Here is a 15,056-nt window from a genome sequence, read left to right as displayed (position 1 = left end):
ACCAATTCTGTTCTTCGTCAGCTGACAGACATTTGACTCATCGCTCCCTTTACGCTGTTGTAGAGAACGCTACAGTGAACACTTCTTGCCGAACACAGGCTGGTTGAGTCAGAAGGTAACTGTGTAACCGTGGACTGTCCAGCCCGTTTTCCCGAGGGCCGCACTGTCTCACATTCACTCTTTACCCCCACGCGGGGGCAGCCCAATTTCTCCACTTCCTTGCCAGCACTGGGTATTATCGGTCTTTGTGACTCTTTCCGTCCTCCTGAGCGTAGAGTGGTCTTGCACTGTGGTTTTGATGTGCATTTTCCTGATGACTAATGATGGTGAGCATCTTTTCATGTGCTTATTGCTCATTTATTTATCTTCTTTGGAGAAGTATCTATTCAGATCCTTTGCCCATTTTAAAATTAGTTTGTCTTTTTATTACGGAGTCCTGTCTATATCCTAGTACAAGTCTCTTATCCAATATGATTTACAAATACTTTCTCCTTTTAGTGGGTTGTCCTTTCAGTTTCTTGACGGTGTTCTTTGAAGCAAAAAAGTTTTTGATGAAATCCAACCTATTTTTTTCTTTTTGTGTTCTTGGTTTCATCTCTAAGAAACCGTATTATTCCTGACAATACTGCAACATTTAGCACTGTTTGCAGGATGGGCTGTGCTATGCTGCTTTTTTTTTTTTTTTTAAAGGTTTATTTGAGAGAGAGAGAGAGAGCATGGGGAGGGGCAGAGGGAGAAAAGTGGACTCTGCTAAGTGGGAGCCCGACACAGGCTGATCCCACCACCCTCAGATCATAACCTGAGCCGAAATCAAGAGTTGGATGCTTCACTGACTGGCCACCCAGGCACCCCCCGAGTGCTGTGCTCTTTGTATCCCTCAGCACCCTTCTCCTTTGGTACTTGTCTGCTCGGTCGCACTCCTGCACCAGTGGGACAAGTGAGGTAGGGACCCCTCCCCGTTTCTCACTGCCACTTCACACCACCCCCCCCCCCCCCCCCCCCCGGCTGTGACTCGCCTGCTGCTGGGCCAGAGTAGCCACTCTGCAGTCCCTCCCACGGCTGCCAGCTGCCTGCCCTTGACCCTGACCCCGTGGCCATCTGCCGTCCACTCTCGTGTGCCCTTCTGTCGCTCTGCCCTGCTGTCCTCTGCCCCGCCCAGGCACCCAGTCTTCAGGCCTGTCCTGGAACCACTGCTGCAGGTAACCGAGTGCCCCTCCCTGATCTGATTTCAATCACCCCACACGCTGGCTCCTTCCTGCCCAGTCCATGCGGCCCTCATGGCCAATGATGCCATAGCTCGTCTTGTCACCTTCTTGTTGCCCTGCCCTCTGATCCTCATGAAGAGCCTCCTCTCCACAGCCCAGATTTAGAAGTTCATGGCTATACTCACCTCTTGTGCCCTCGATTCCCCTGTACCCAGCTCGCCCTTTGTAATACTCGCCCAGGTTCAACATGCCGCCACACCTGCGTCTATGCCTGGACCCCCCGCCTCCCGCTCCCCTGCAATGATGCTGCCAGCCTCAAGGGAGCCTGAGGCCGGCTGGCAGTCCTGCTGGGTTTCCCTGGCCCGGCAATCCTCACACTCAGCAGGGACCCACCCCACAGTTCAGGGCCCAGCAGGCCGGAGGCAGAGTCCATGAAAAGGCTTGACCGACAAGCCCCATGCAGCACCCCTTATCACTGCTCTGGGAGCCACCCTTTGAGACCCCTGTGCCTCCTCCTTTTCTCACCATTGCTCCCCACCTTCACCCGACCAAAGGCTGCCTACTGCCTCAGGACAGTGGACGCACTCAGATGGATAGCTCGTGGGCTCCCACCTCCCACAACCGTGCCCCACACTCGGCCTTCGCTTCCCGCACAAACTGCCCATGCGCGTCCTGGACTGAGCGCCAGAGCCTGCCAGCCACCTTCTCTAGGACGCTCCTCCAGCAAGTGTCCCTGTCTGCACAGCCACGTCGGCAGCAAACATGCATGCCTGCTCTCTTCTTGAAAACAACAGGTCAGCTCCATCAGGCCCACACTTCAGCTACTGCTGAGATTTTCTTTACAGAAACACTCAAGAGCTGTCCCACCCGCCAACCCTTTCCTCCTGTAACCATGCAGAAGTCGGCTGCAGCGGAGTGCCCCAGTCCTGAGTGTGGACCCACTCCGTCAAAGCACTCAGTCCCAGGAAGAAAAAGTTACCAGACCCCCCCGCCCCCCACCAAGGAGAAAGGATCTGATGCCCAGCAACAGAAACTAGTTTTGCCTGTTTCTGAGCTTATATAAATGGAGTCCTACAGAATGTACTTCTTTTACTCACATGAGGTCTGTGCCGTTCTTCCACATTGTTGTGAATAGCTGTGGTTTGGTCATTCGGTAGTTCACGTAAATATCCCATAATTTATTACCAGCCGTACCTCTGAAGGGCATCTGGGCAGTTCAGTTTGGGGTTATATAATGTAGCGTTACCGTAGCCATTCTTATACACATATTTTGGCAGATCTACGTACGTATTTCTGCTGGGATGCAGCCACAGAGGAACAGGATTTGGTACATAATAAGGTATTTCTGGAAGACACTGCTTCCATGTGCTGAGGCTCTGGCCTCCACCCTCCATGCAAGCTTCTTGAACACACCGTGAATGCTCACTTCTCAGCCTTTATTGTCCTGACATATGAATAGCATCTGGCACTATTCATCATTCTCTCTCCCTTGAAACACTGTCTTGATTTGGCCTCGGAAATACCACACTTGCCTAGTTTGCTCCCTGCGTCTCCAGCAGCTTCTCCTGACCTTCGGTGGCTACATTCTCCTGCAGTCTCTGAACTCTCAACCTGGCCCAGGACTCAGTTCTTCAGTGCTATCTTTTCTCTAGCTACACTCACTCCCTGGGTGACACCGCCCAGTCTCACCACCTCAAGTACCACCTGATGGCTCAGCTCAGACCTCGCCCCTCAACTCAAGGCCCAAAGATTCAACTGCATACTTAGCAGAGATCTCAGGACCTAAGGAAAAACAAACATCTCATCATCCCTTCCCAAGTCTCCCCACCGTGGTTGACGATGCCTCTATCCTCTGGTTCTCAGAACAAAATCTGTATAGCCCCGCTGTCTCTCTCTCCCTCATATCCCAACATCCCCTTGGGTCTTCTGTCCAACACTACTTCCCAGGAAGATGGCCTCAATATAAGGATACTGATCCGTGTTTACCTAGTGTTTGGGAGTGCTTAAAATTTATGACAAGGGATATCTCAATAGTAAGCAAGCTCTACTTTATTCAGGAGCAGAAAGAATTTTGGTAAATATCTCAAAGGGGCTAAAACTACAATGATACTTTTAGGAGTGGAGTCAACTGAATTCTGGAACATACTTGTTACTTTTACCATACAGTCTAACTTACTTTTATTTCACATATAATTTTGAAGAAGTAAAATGAACTTATGACTGATGGGAGGAGTAAGCTGCAGAAGGGTGAGCACTTGGTTGTTAAAGGGAAAGACTGTAAACCGTGAGGAGCAGGGAGCTGTGAAGGCCAGTGCGATCCTCAGAAGGGGCAAGAGTCCAATAAAGTAACCACTCGGAAGCTACCATGGTCTTTGATTTCTCTGCTTCCAAAAAAAGTTGAAGGTCAACAAGAGCAAGCACATAATGAACCATCCACTGTGGACAACTGGGAGATTCAGAGAAAGCTTGCTTGTGAAATTCGCTGACATCAAAGTAAAAAAGTCTTAACATTGATTGGAAGGCTTGTGCTAAGCACAGAATGATCAACTATTTGCTGAATATCATGTTTAAAAAATCTAGGGGAAAAGATATATTAACTTTAGAGACAAGAGCACTTAGTCCAATGATAATCAGATGAAGAAGCTCAATTACACTGACCCTTAATGAGTCTGAGAGTTCAAAACAAGATATTATAAAAGAGCAGCTTTGCCATTTACAGACCAAGGTAACTTAAATCACTAGTACCCACTTCAATCTACACTTTCAAAGGCTCAGCAAATTCAGTGAGCATTTTACAGAAGGACTCTAATGATGTAAAAGAATAAATTTTCCCAAGTCTCAAAAATCTCAGGGTAGGGCGCCTGGGTGGCACAGTTGGTTAAGCGACTGCCTTCGGCTCAGGTCATGATCCCAGAGTCCTGAGATCGAGCCCCACATCGGGCTCCAGGCTCAGCGGGGAGCCTGCTTCTCCCTCTGACCCTCTCCCCTCTCATGCTGTTTCTCTCTCTCAAATAAATAAATAAAATCTTTAAAAAAAAAATCTCAGGATAAACTGTTAACTATTATACTCTCTGCTACATTAAGTGTACCTGTATTCTACTAAAATACAAAATTATAAGCCACATGGAAGTTTCAGGGTCTGCTAATTAAAAATTGGAAATACATGACCAAGATATTATCAAATAATCTATTTATAGGCATCCTGTTCCAATTAAATCAATATTCTGAAGCAAGGGGGGAAAAAGCCATTTTCAAATAGAATTCAAATATGATAAAAGATTTCCTTCAATAAATTTCTGAACTTAATTGGCTTAAATGGACCTAGGTGCTTCTATCTGTAAAAAAAAAAGTTCAAGTTGACATTACCACATCCTTGAGCTGTTTATTTATTCCCTGTCTCAAGCCTGATTTACAGGCGATAAAATGCAATCACGACCCACACCAGCAGCAGGAATCATCTGCTAATGGAACTTCTAATTGAGAAGTGACCAGTGACATGAGGTAATTCTTTTATGTAGGATTGCTCTTGAAGACCTCTTTGCACTTTATCACAGTAAACAATCACTAACATATGCATTAAAGAAAATTTAAATACATTATGACCCAATAAATATCATAATCAATCAATACACAATTTTCTTCCCCTAAGGATTTAACGTGCAGATATCACACTATTAGGGCCATACTGTCACGCTCACTAAGCTCTGGACAATTTTTAACATGTTGGTACAAAGTTTAACCATTTGCAACCAGATAATAATCAGATGTTTTAGAAACTAGTATTCCCTTAGGAATTTCCAGAAAATGCAGAAAATTATATAAGTAAAATCTTCAATACATGGAACTAAATTATCTACCATTCTCCTATAACTAGAGTTTTGTTACTGGTTCTGTCTAACCTTCACTACTTTCAAGAGCTTTATTGAGAAACAATTTAATAAACTTCATTTTTGGGAGAAAGGTGTAGATCCCAAATTCTCCTCCCTGGAATCTGGTACAGAGATACGTATTCTGAAGTAGAGGAGTAGGAGCAATCTATTATCTGCTCTGAGCCTCTAGGACGCCACGATGGAACCGCCTCCTCACGGTGTCTGCAGCTGGGAGCATATCCTTAAACAGAGGGGAAAACGAGTTTATCCTCACCAAACGTACAAAACTACTGGCCAGAAAACTTCAGTGAACCAGGACCGTCTAATTATCTTGTCTCTTATATTAATGAAGATTGGACAATTTATACATTCAGGAAGAAAAAATAATGCCAAATTTTAGTAAGATTTAACTCATGCAAACAAAACCACTTCCTCTGTTGTCTCTAACCACACTGTGTGAGAACCACTGAATTTAGGGGTTTCTTCAGGGGTACCCGGCCGGCTCAGTCAGTGGAGTGTGCCACTCTTCACCTTGGGGTCATGAGTTCAAGCCCCAAGCTGGGGGTAGAGACCACTTAAATAAATAAAAAATAAATACTTAAAAGATTTAAGGGGGTATCTCAGTTTAGTCTAGCAAAATAGAGGCTCACCATTATTATTTTAAAATTTAATTTTATTACTATTAATTTAGGAGATTCTTGGGCTCACCTTAATAGAAAGAACTAGTGCATCATTTCAAAGATTTTCATGAAATGGGTTATGAAACGTATTCTCGTCCGGGAGGAGCTGAAGCTGAGTCACAGGGACCACTGCCAGGGATGGACGGTATCTCATGGAGAACGGACACCAAAGCCAGCACGTGGCTTCAGGTGGGAGAGACAGGTTATGTCTTTAAATGAATTAAAGTAGAAAATGGTCTGTTTGACAGTTATGTTAAGGAATTTAACACCAGGCCAATGTCTGAAATTTGTCTCTGAAATGACAAGGAGAGCCTAAAGAAACATACGTACACAATGATGAGGTTAAGTTAGAGCCCATTTCTAAACTTGAGCAACACTTAGAGTCTATATTATTAAAGTAGCAACATTTGGAATCAGAACAAATGAATGATAATGGGCTTCCATCTGTGCATCTCAGAGATACAAATAAAGGGGTATGATTTTTATACTGAGGACCTACCGGTTCCCTTCCACCACCCCTCTGCGCTGTTAGGCCTGGGGCTCCATTACCACTTGTCATTAACAAATACACACACAATACTGACTACACAGGTAATCAAAACAATGCCACATTGGCACATGGCTAGACACAGAGGTCAGTGAAACAAAACTGAGAGTAGAAATAAACCCTTACATTCACGATCAACTGACTCTTGACAAGGGAACCAGGTCAGTCTTCTTTTTTTTTAAAGATTTTATTTATTTATTTGACACAGAGAGAATGAGAGACAGAGCGCACGAGAGGGAGGAGGGTCAGAGGGAGAAGCAGACCCCCCGCTGAGCAGGGAGCCCGATGCGGGACTCGATCTCGGGACTCCAGGATCATGACCTGAGCCGAAGGCAGTCGCTTAACCAACTGAGCCACCCAGGCGCCCCGGGTCAGTCTTCTTAACCAATGGTGCTGGGACAACTGGATACCCACATGCCAAGGAATCAAGTGGGACCCCTAACTCACACCATCTACAAATATTAACTCAAAATGATGTGTAACTGGAAAGAAAGGAGCTTATCTGGCCCCTGAAAACTTAAAAATAAAATAAAATCCTTAATCATACCATAAAAACATTAGGTCAAAATGGATTAAAGACCTAAATATGAGAACTAAAACTATGAGACTCTTAGAAGAACACAAACAGGTGTAAATCTCTGTAACCCTGGATTAAAACCGTCGTGTGACCATGGTTTCTCAGATAAGACTGCAAAAGCTCAGGCAACAAAAAAAAATAAATTCATTAAGACTTCATTAAAATTAAAAACTCTGGAGCTTCAAAAGCCACTATCAAGAAAGCGAAAGACAACCCACAGAATGGGAGAAAATACTTGCAAATCATGAGGAGGGTGATAAGGGATTTGAAACTAGAATATATAAAGGACTTAATATAAGACAACTCAATTTAGGAAACGGACGATGGACTTGAAGGGACCTTTTTTTTTTTTTTGAAGACTTTATTTAACAGAGAGAGACACAGCGAGAGAGGGAACACAAGCAGGGGGAGTGGGAGAGGGAGAAGCAGGCCTCCCACAGAGCAGGGAGCCCGGGGCGGGGCTTGATCCCAGGACCCTGGGATCATGACCTGAGCCAAAGGCAGACACTCAACGACTGAGCCACCCAGGCGCCCCTTGAAGGGACCTTTCTGCACAGAAAACATGAAGCGCACAAAAAATGCCCAACATCGCTAGTCATCAGGGAAATCAAAAGCTCATTATAATGAGATACTATTTCACACCCACCAGGATGGTTCTAAGAAAAAAGACAAAAATAAAGAAAGTAAGTAAAATAAAGAGATTAAACAGACAATCTTAAGTGTTGGCAAGGTGTGGCAAAACCAGAACCCTCAAACATTGCTGGTGGGACCGTAAAAGGTTGTAAACACTTTGATGGCAGAATCATGAGTCCACACTTCCAATCCTCGGTACAGATTTCTCTCGGGTAAGAGAAATGCACACATATGTCCACACAAAACCTTGTGCAGATGGACCCTAACTTAAGATTTTTCAACCTCACCATGGGGCGAAAGCGATCCACACTCACCAGAAACCATGCTCCGAGTTCTGAATGTGGATTTCTTCCCGGGCCAGCGATACGCGTCCGATCCTCCCCCCATGATGCCGGGCGGGGGCTGCAGCTCCCAGCTGCCACGCGATCACAAGGGGCCACGGCCAATACACCGACAGCCATCTGCACCCACACAGCCGTCCCGTCCGTCACTTTCAGGACAGCGTGCCGTGTATTCCAGGAGATATTCGACACTTTACTGTCAAACAGGCTTCGTGTTACATGACTTCGCCCAACTGTGGGCTAATGTGAGCGCTCTGAGCACACTTAAAGTGGGCTGGGCTATGCTGTGACGTTTGCTAGGTTAGGTGTGTGAAATGCATTTTCAACATCTCATATTTTCTTTCTTTCTTTTTTTTTTTTTAAAGATTTTATTTATTGACAGAGAGAGACACAGCGAGAGAGGGGAACACAAGCAGGGGGAGTGGGAGAGGGAGAAGCAGGCTCCCGGCCGAGCAGGGAGCCCGATGCAGGGCTCGATCCCAGGACCCTGGAATCATGACCTGAGCCGAAGGCAGACGCTCAATGACTGAGCCACCCAGGTGCCCCTCAACATCTCATATTTTCAATTTACAATGGGTTTATATCGGGATGTAACCCCATCCTAAGTCAGGGAAGGTCGGTACACAAATGTTCATAGCAGCATTATTCATAATAGCCAAAGGGTGGGAACACCCAAATGTCCACTGATGGATGAATGCATAAACAAAATGTCTTATATCCACACAATGGAATATCACTCAGCTATAAAGAAGTTCTGACACATGCTACGATGTTGAGGAACCCTGAAAACATTCTGTTAAGTCAAAGAAACCAGTCACAAAAGGCCATGAATTGTTTCCATGAAATGTCCGGAACAGACAAATCCACAGAGACGGTAGATGAGTGGCGGCCTGGGGCTGGCAGGGGTGGGCTGGAGGGGAACAGCTGCTAATGTGCGAAGAGTTCTCCTGTCCAGGATGACGCAACCGTCCTGAAAGTAAAAGCGGTAATGGCTGCACACCTCCGTGAACATGTTAAAAACCACCAAACGGGGGCGCCTGGGTGGCTCAGTTGGTTAAGTGACTGCCTTCGGCTCAGGTCATGATCCTGGAGTCCCTGGATCGAGTCCCACATCGGGCTCCCTGCTCAGTGGGGGGTCTGCTTCTCCCTCTGACCCTCCCCCCTCTCGTGCTCTCTCTCATTCTCTCTCTCTCAAATAAATAAAATCTTTAAAAAAAACAAAAACAAAAAAACCACCAAACGGTACACTTTAATAAGGCTGAATTTTATGGAATGTGAATTATATTTCAAAAAAGCTATTATCTATCAATCTATTCATTTATTTTTTTAAAAGTCAGAGCATGATCTGCTTTGCAGACACTGATTTGTACGTTGCTTCTCAAATGGGCAACTCCAAGGTGAACAATGGCAGGTCTGTTTCATAGGTACAGAGAACAGAGCTACCAATCTGAGCTATAAGAAATTTTACTATACAGCTGAAAATGATGATAGTTCTGATTAATTCTCACAGAAAACAATGACGACAGCAACATTAACTCCTTAATTACTTAAGGATGATACTCATTAATCACAATTCCTACATACTGAGTCCGTGAATAGCACGCATTCCATTTACCCCTTGGCTTGACGTCACTGTAGTGGGCACCACTGTGTCGCTCACGGTCCCCACCCTCCCAACCTCATAGCAGGGGGTCACTGTTCACCTCTTGACCTTGATACATTTCCTTCCCTTCTAACACCCCGTCTTCTTTGATCTTCCTCCCCCATGGCCACTCCCTGCAGTCTGTCTGGATGCCAAAGCGCCAAGGGCCGACTCCTCAGGCTGGCTTTCATCCTTCCATCAGCCAGGCACCCACGCCAGCAAGAGCTCCCCTTCTGACCTTCCTTACTCACCCAGTCCACACAGAGACCACCCCTGGCCCACCTTCCTTGCTCAGGACACCTGAAACCAACGCCTCCATCTGGGCTTCAGAGCTGCTCCACACTGCAGTCACCAGCCACCAAACCGATCGAGACCTGCATCGTGCGTGTGATTCCCTGAACCAGCCCCGTGCCGGCCAGACGCCGGGCCACGCAGACAGTTCTCGTGGAGCACGGCGGCTCGCCAGTCCCTGGCTGTGTCTTCCCAGCTTGCTAAGCCATCCCTCTCACCTGGCTCTTCATCGACATCTTACCTGCACAAAGCTACCCTATCTTTGAAAACCAACCCACCCATTCTTTTCTGGAACATATTCTTTCTTTGGGGATCTTCTCTCCTTCCCTTCAGAGTGAAGCCTTCTGAAAAGGTCACCGACACTCTTTTCTGCTCTTATGCCTTCGCTCTTCTTCACCCCCCAGCAAACTCATTTTTATCAAACCACTCCACTAAAAACATCACCGGGGACAACCCCACACCCATCAGCTGATGAATGGACAACGAATGTGGTTGTCACAGAAGGAACATGATTTGGCAATACCAGAGCGAAGTGCTGACACAGACCATACCTCTGGTGATCCTTGGACACATGACTCCAGGTGAAGGAAGCCAGTCACTAAAGGCCACGTAGGTCTGGTGCGATTATACGAAACGTCCAGAACAGGACACTCTATGGAGACTAAAGGTAAGTTAGCGCTTGCCTAGGGTCTGGGAAGGGGAAAGGAGAGTTGTTAACAGACACAGGAGATGAATGTTCCAAATGTGTTGGTGGTGACGGCTGCACAACTCTGACTACACCGGAACTACTGAGCCGTACACTTGAAAAACATTCATTCATTCATTCGTTCATTCACTCAAGTGATCTCAAACTCATGACCCCAAGATCAAGGGTTGCACGCTCCACCGACTGAGCCAGTAAGGCGCCCTGAATCGCACATCAAGTGGGCAAACTGCAGGTATGTGAACCATCTCTCAATAAAGCAGTTCTAAGAAAACGCGCCAGAGAAAAACTTGCGGACACATCCCGTGGTCACTCTTAGTCCCTGCTGACCTCACAGGCCAGTGTCCCAGACCCTTAAACTCTTTAATTCTTGAGTCTCACCCTCTAAAATCCATTCGCCCCATGTTGTCTCCTTACAAATGTAGGAAGTCTCAGCCCTTGCTCAAACCAATGATTTTCCATGACCCACAGGATGGAGACCATGCGACACAAAGGTTCTTTACGATTTGTCTGTTGGCTTAGCCCTACAGCAGAGTCAGCAAACCGTACTGGAAAGGGCCCCAGAGCATAGCCTTTATTTGGGCTTTGTTTAACTGTCGCTGTAGGGAAAGCAACCAGACAATGTAAATGATGATACCTGCTGGAATTCTAACTTTTTTTTTTTAACTACAAAGAATAGGAGGCCAGAGGCTGTAGCTCGCTGCCCTCAGTTCCAGAGTGTCACCTTCAGTCATACCTTTGACCTGCAGAAGCTGCACCAGCTATGATTCTTGTGTTATAATCCAATCTGTCCCTCAAAATGCTTTGGACAGTAAATATTGAGTATCAGGCATTCCTAACCCACTCTTAAATAGGGGAAACCGGGGCGCCTGGGTGGCTCAGTTGGTTAAGCAACTGCCTTTGGCTCAGGTCATGATCCTGGAGTCCCGGGATCGAGTCCCGCATCGGGCTCCCTGCTCGGCGGGGAGTCTGCTTCTCCCTCTGACCCTCTTCCCTCTCGTGCTCTCTGTCTCTCATTCTCTCTCTCTCAAATAAATAAATAAAATCTTTAAAAAAAAAAAATAGGGGAAACCAAAATGCATTCCCAGACTATCCAAAAACCCTAATGAACTTCCTCCAAATACCATGGAAAACATTTAACTCCTATAACAATACATCAACGATTCTTTTTAGAAGATTTTATTTATTTATTTGAGAGAGAGAGAGAGAGAGAGAGAGAGAGAGAAGCAGACTCCCTGCTGAGTGGAGAACCCAACATGGGGCTCGATCCCAGGACGCTGAGATCACGACCCGAGCTGAGGGCAGACACTCAATCGACTGAGCCACCCAGGCGTCCTTATTTAATAATAACCTTATTACTGGATATGCTGTGACCCTTTACAGATTCAGGTATGTTCCATCTTTATTCTATGGTGCGAGGTAGAACCCCAGTAATGAAAACAAGGAAGATACCTTCTGAACTGGAGCTGGTGGCTGTCGGAAGCCCCTGTGAGGAGCCAGCATCGCTGGTGGGGAGGACAGAAAGGTGTGCATCCTTCAGATGAGGCGGGCCAGCAGGGAACCACCGGCCCTGAGCCCTGCGCTCCCTCCAGCTCTCCCCTCAGCTCTCGGGCTGTTGTATCAGGCTTCTGATTCAGAAGGTGGGTCTGGGGTAAACCCGGGTCACTGTCACTAGAGTGACTATTGGTTAGCAAGAGTCTGAATACTTGGGGATCCTGGCACGCTGCCCCACATGCATCAGGTTTTCTCTACCCCAGAGTTATGATGAGTGGAGTGAATCATTCAAAGAAAAATCAAGAATCAACTTTTCATTTCCCAGGGAAATGACCTAGATGATTTCCCACCTCATTCAGAACAGTTTATTTTTTTATTTTTTAAAGATTTTATTTATTTATTTGAGAGAGAATGAGAGACAGAGAGCACGAGAGGCAGAGGGAGAGGGAGAAGCAGACTCCCCGCTGAGCAGGGAGCCCGATGCGAGACTTGATCTCGGGACTCCAGGATCATGACCTGAGCAGAAGGCAGTCAGTCGCTTAACCAACTGAGCCACCCAGGCGCCCTAGAACAGTTTAGACCTAAGTCTCACTTACTGATGTTATTGGGATATTTACCAGCTGCATCCTGCTAGGATTGGCAACTGCTGACGTGGAATTCAAGTATAAAGATGCAAACAAAATAAAACGAAGTAACCCAGAAATACGACCTTGCACATAAATATTCCCCCATTTAAAAATGTTAGTAATTGGGGCACCTGAGTGGCTCAGTTGGTTAAGCAGCTGCCTTCAGCTCAGGTCATGATCCCAGGGTCCTGGGATCGAGCCCCGCATTAGGGCTCCCTGCTCGGCGGAGAGCCTGCTTCTCCCTCTCCCTCTGTCTGCCGCTCTGCCTACTTGTGCTCTCTCTCTATCTCTGTTAAATAAATAAATAAAAATCTTTATTAAAAAAAAATAAATAAAAAAAATAAAAATGTTAGTAATCAATTAAAAAGAAAAAAACCACTAAATCTCTTTTTTGGACTGCATTTGACCCATAGGGAAGCAGTCAGCCACCCCTGATTTAAATGGAGTCTCCCGGCCTGGGCCTGCTGTTCCCCGCCTGTCCTACAAAGTTCACACGCTGACGTCCTAACCCCCCGGGTGATGGCATTGGGGGGGGGGGGCCTCTGGGAGGTGATTAGGTCAGGAGGGTGGATCCCTCAGGAATGTGATCGGTGTCCTTATCAAAGCAACCCCAGAGAGAAGGACCCCCAGCAAGTGAGACCACGTGGCATCCTGACCAGAACTTCCAGCCTCTGCAACTGTGAGGAACAAAGGTCTGTGACTGATAAGTCGCCCGGTCTGTGGGGTTCTGTTATGGCCGCCCGAAGGGGCTACAACAGGCTAGGACTGATCTAGTTTATCACTTTCACCACTAAATAGGACGCTTCCACGAGGCTACACACACCATTCATCAATTTTTTCCTTTCATTTATAGGAGTTTGTGTAGCTGGTCGGCAGGGGTGTAGCATTCTGGTTACTAGAGCATTTCTATCATGTCATCCTTTTTTTTTTTTGTTAAAGATTTTATTTACTTATTTGAGAGAGAGAGAGAGTGAACAGAGAGAGCCTGAGCAGGGGGCGGAGCAGAGGGAGAGGGAGAAGCAGACCCCCCGCCGAGCAGGGAGCCCGACACGGGGCTCAATCCCGGGGCTCCAGAATCATGACCTGAGCTGAAGCCAGACGCTTCATGGACTGAGCCACCCGGGCGCCCCGATCACGTCATCCTTAATGGCCATTTCTCATAGAGTTTGCATACAACATACAGAACACTTAGCCCACACCCAACAACTACGGTCTTCCACCCTGTAGCACTTTACACATTTACAGAACCTGAAAAGAACCACTTGAACACTATGGACAAGAGCAACGGGGAGACTGACAGTATTTCCAGGGTGCACACTGAGGCAAGAGACATCTACCCAGAGACTTCGACAAACAGGGTTTTATAATATATGTCCCCCAGGTTTCCCAAATGATTTATGTGTGTGACTACTGTGCATGCAACGTGTAACAACGAAGTGTTAGTTGTTACGTAAAAGAATACTGTTCAGGGTTCACCAAAATTACTTTAGCAATTCTGAATAAACATCTTCAATGACACAGAGCAACCACACAGAAAGGCAGAACTTCAACATCCTGTGGTCTGAGGTCCATGTCCATACGAAGTTACTTTACCTTTCCAAGCATCCTGCCCAGGAAGTAGTAGTGTCTGGCGAAGGAATCTCCCACGAGCATCTGAGCGGCCGGGCTGGGGTACAGGAGCCCCTCATTAGTGGTCTTGAAGAACCCCTGGTTGGGGTTAAATCCTGACTTGAGCAGCTCATTCAGAAACTCTCTGAAAATCCCACCACCGTCGATGCCGGCTTCGTCCAGGCCATGGGCATTGAGTAAGTGCACACGGATCCGCTTTTTCAAATCAGGCTCTGTGAAAGCAAGGGGGTTAACAGGGGAGGAGAGAGGATTTTAAAAGAAGGCAATAAAATAAGCTGGTATTACAGGAAGTTTTGGGAAGGGAAGCAAGAATATTAGAGATATTTTAATGCAGGACTCAAAAAAAAAAAAAAAAATCAATGAGAGTAAAAACAGACGATGAGATGGACCCGTATTTTCCCCAAAGCTGACAATGGGAGAAAGAGAGAAAGAAGTTCACGTATCACACATGGATGTGAGGGGAGACAGAGCGCTCAGGAGAGAATTAAGTTACCCCTCATATTCTAAAGGACATGACACTCTAAAGTACTCTAAACTACGAGGAGAGGAGGGAGGGAATTAAGCACATAAGAATACAAGGGAAACAGAAACTGTTACCAGGAAAGGCAAAAAACAAATGAATAAAGGAGACATCGGTGCCACAACAGGAGAGTCTTGGAAAGAGGTGAACAATGCAGGAGAGTCAGAACCCAGAGTTTCCATTTTCATTTCAAAGTGTTATCTGGCTGAAAAAGGTCAAGTCTTTTTGGTCATAGTGTGCCACAAAGATAAAAACACAAAAAATTTGCCAAGTTCCTTAATTATGCCTGACATCTTAGA

At 46.3% G+C, this 15,056-nt stretch overlaps 1 protein-coding gene across 2 annotated transcripts in view; it reads right to left on the bottom strand.

Annotated features, from left to right (window-relative positions):
- UBE3C (ubiquitin protein ligase E3C) overlaps positions 1-15,056 on the bottom strand; it is a 123,207-nt gene that overhangs the window by 33,035 nt on the left and 75,116 nt on the right. For both annotated transcript variants that reach the window (XM_021692757.2, XM_021692758.2), the window contains exon 18: positions 14,202-14,449. In XM_021692757.2, the coding sequence (XP_021548432.1) occupies positions 14,202-14,449 (248 nt within the window). The remainder of the gene's footprint in view (positions 1-14,201; positions 14,450-15,056) is intronic.

The sequence above is a fragment of the Neomonachus schauinslandi genome, chromosome 12 (genome assembly GCF_002201575.2).
Source record: "Neomonachus schauinslandi chromosome 12, ASM220157v2, whole genome shotgun sequence".
NCBI classification, from domain to species: Eukaryota; Metazoa; Chordata; class Mammalia; order Carnivora; family Phocidae; genus Neomonachus; species Neomonachus schauinslandi.
This window is presented reverse-complemented; position numbering and strand designations above follow the sequence as displayed.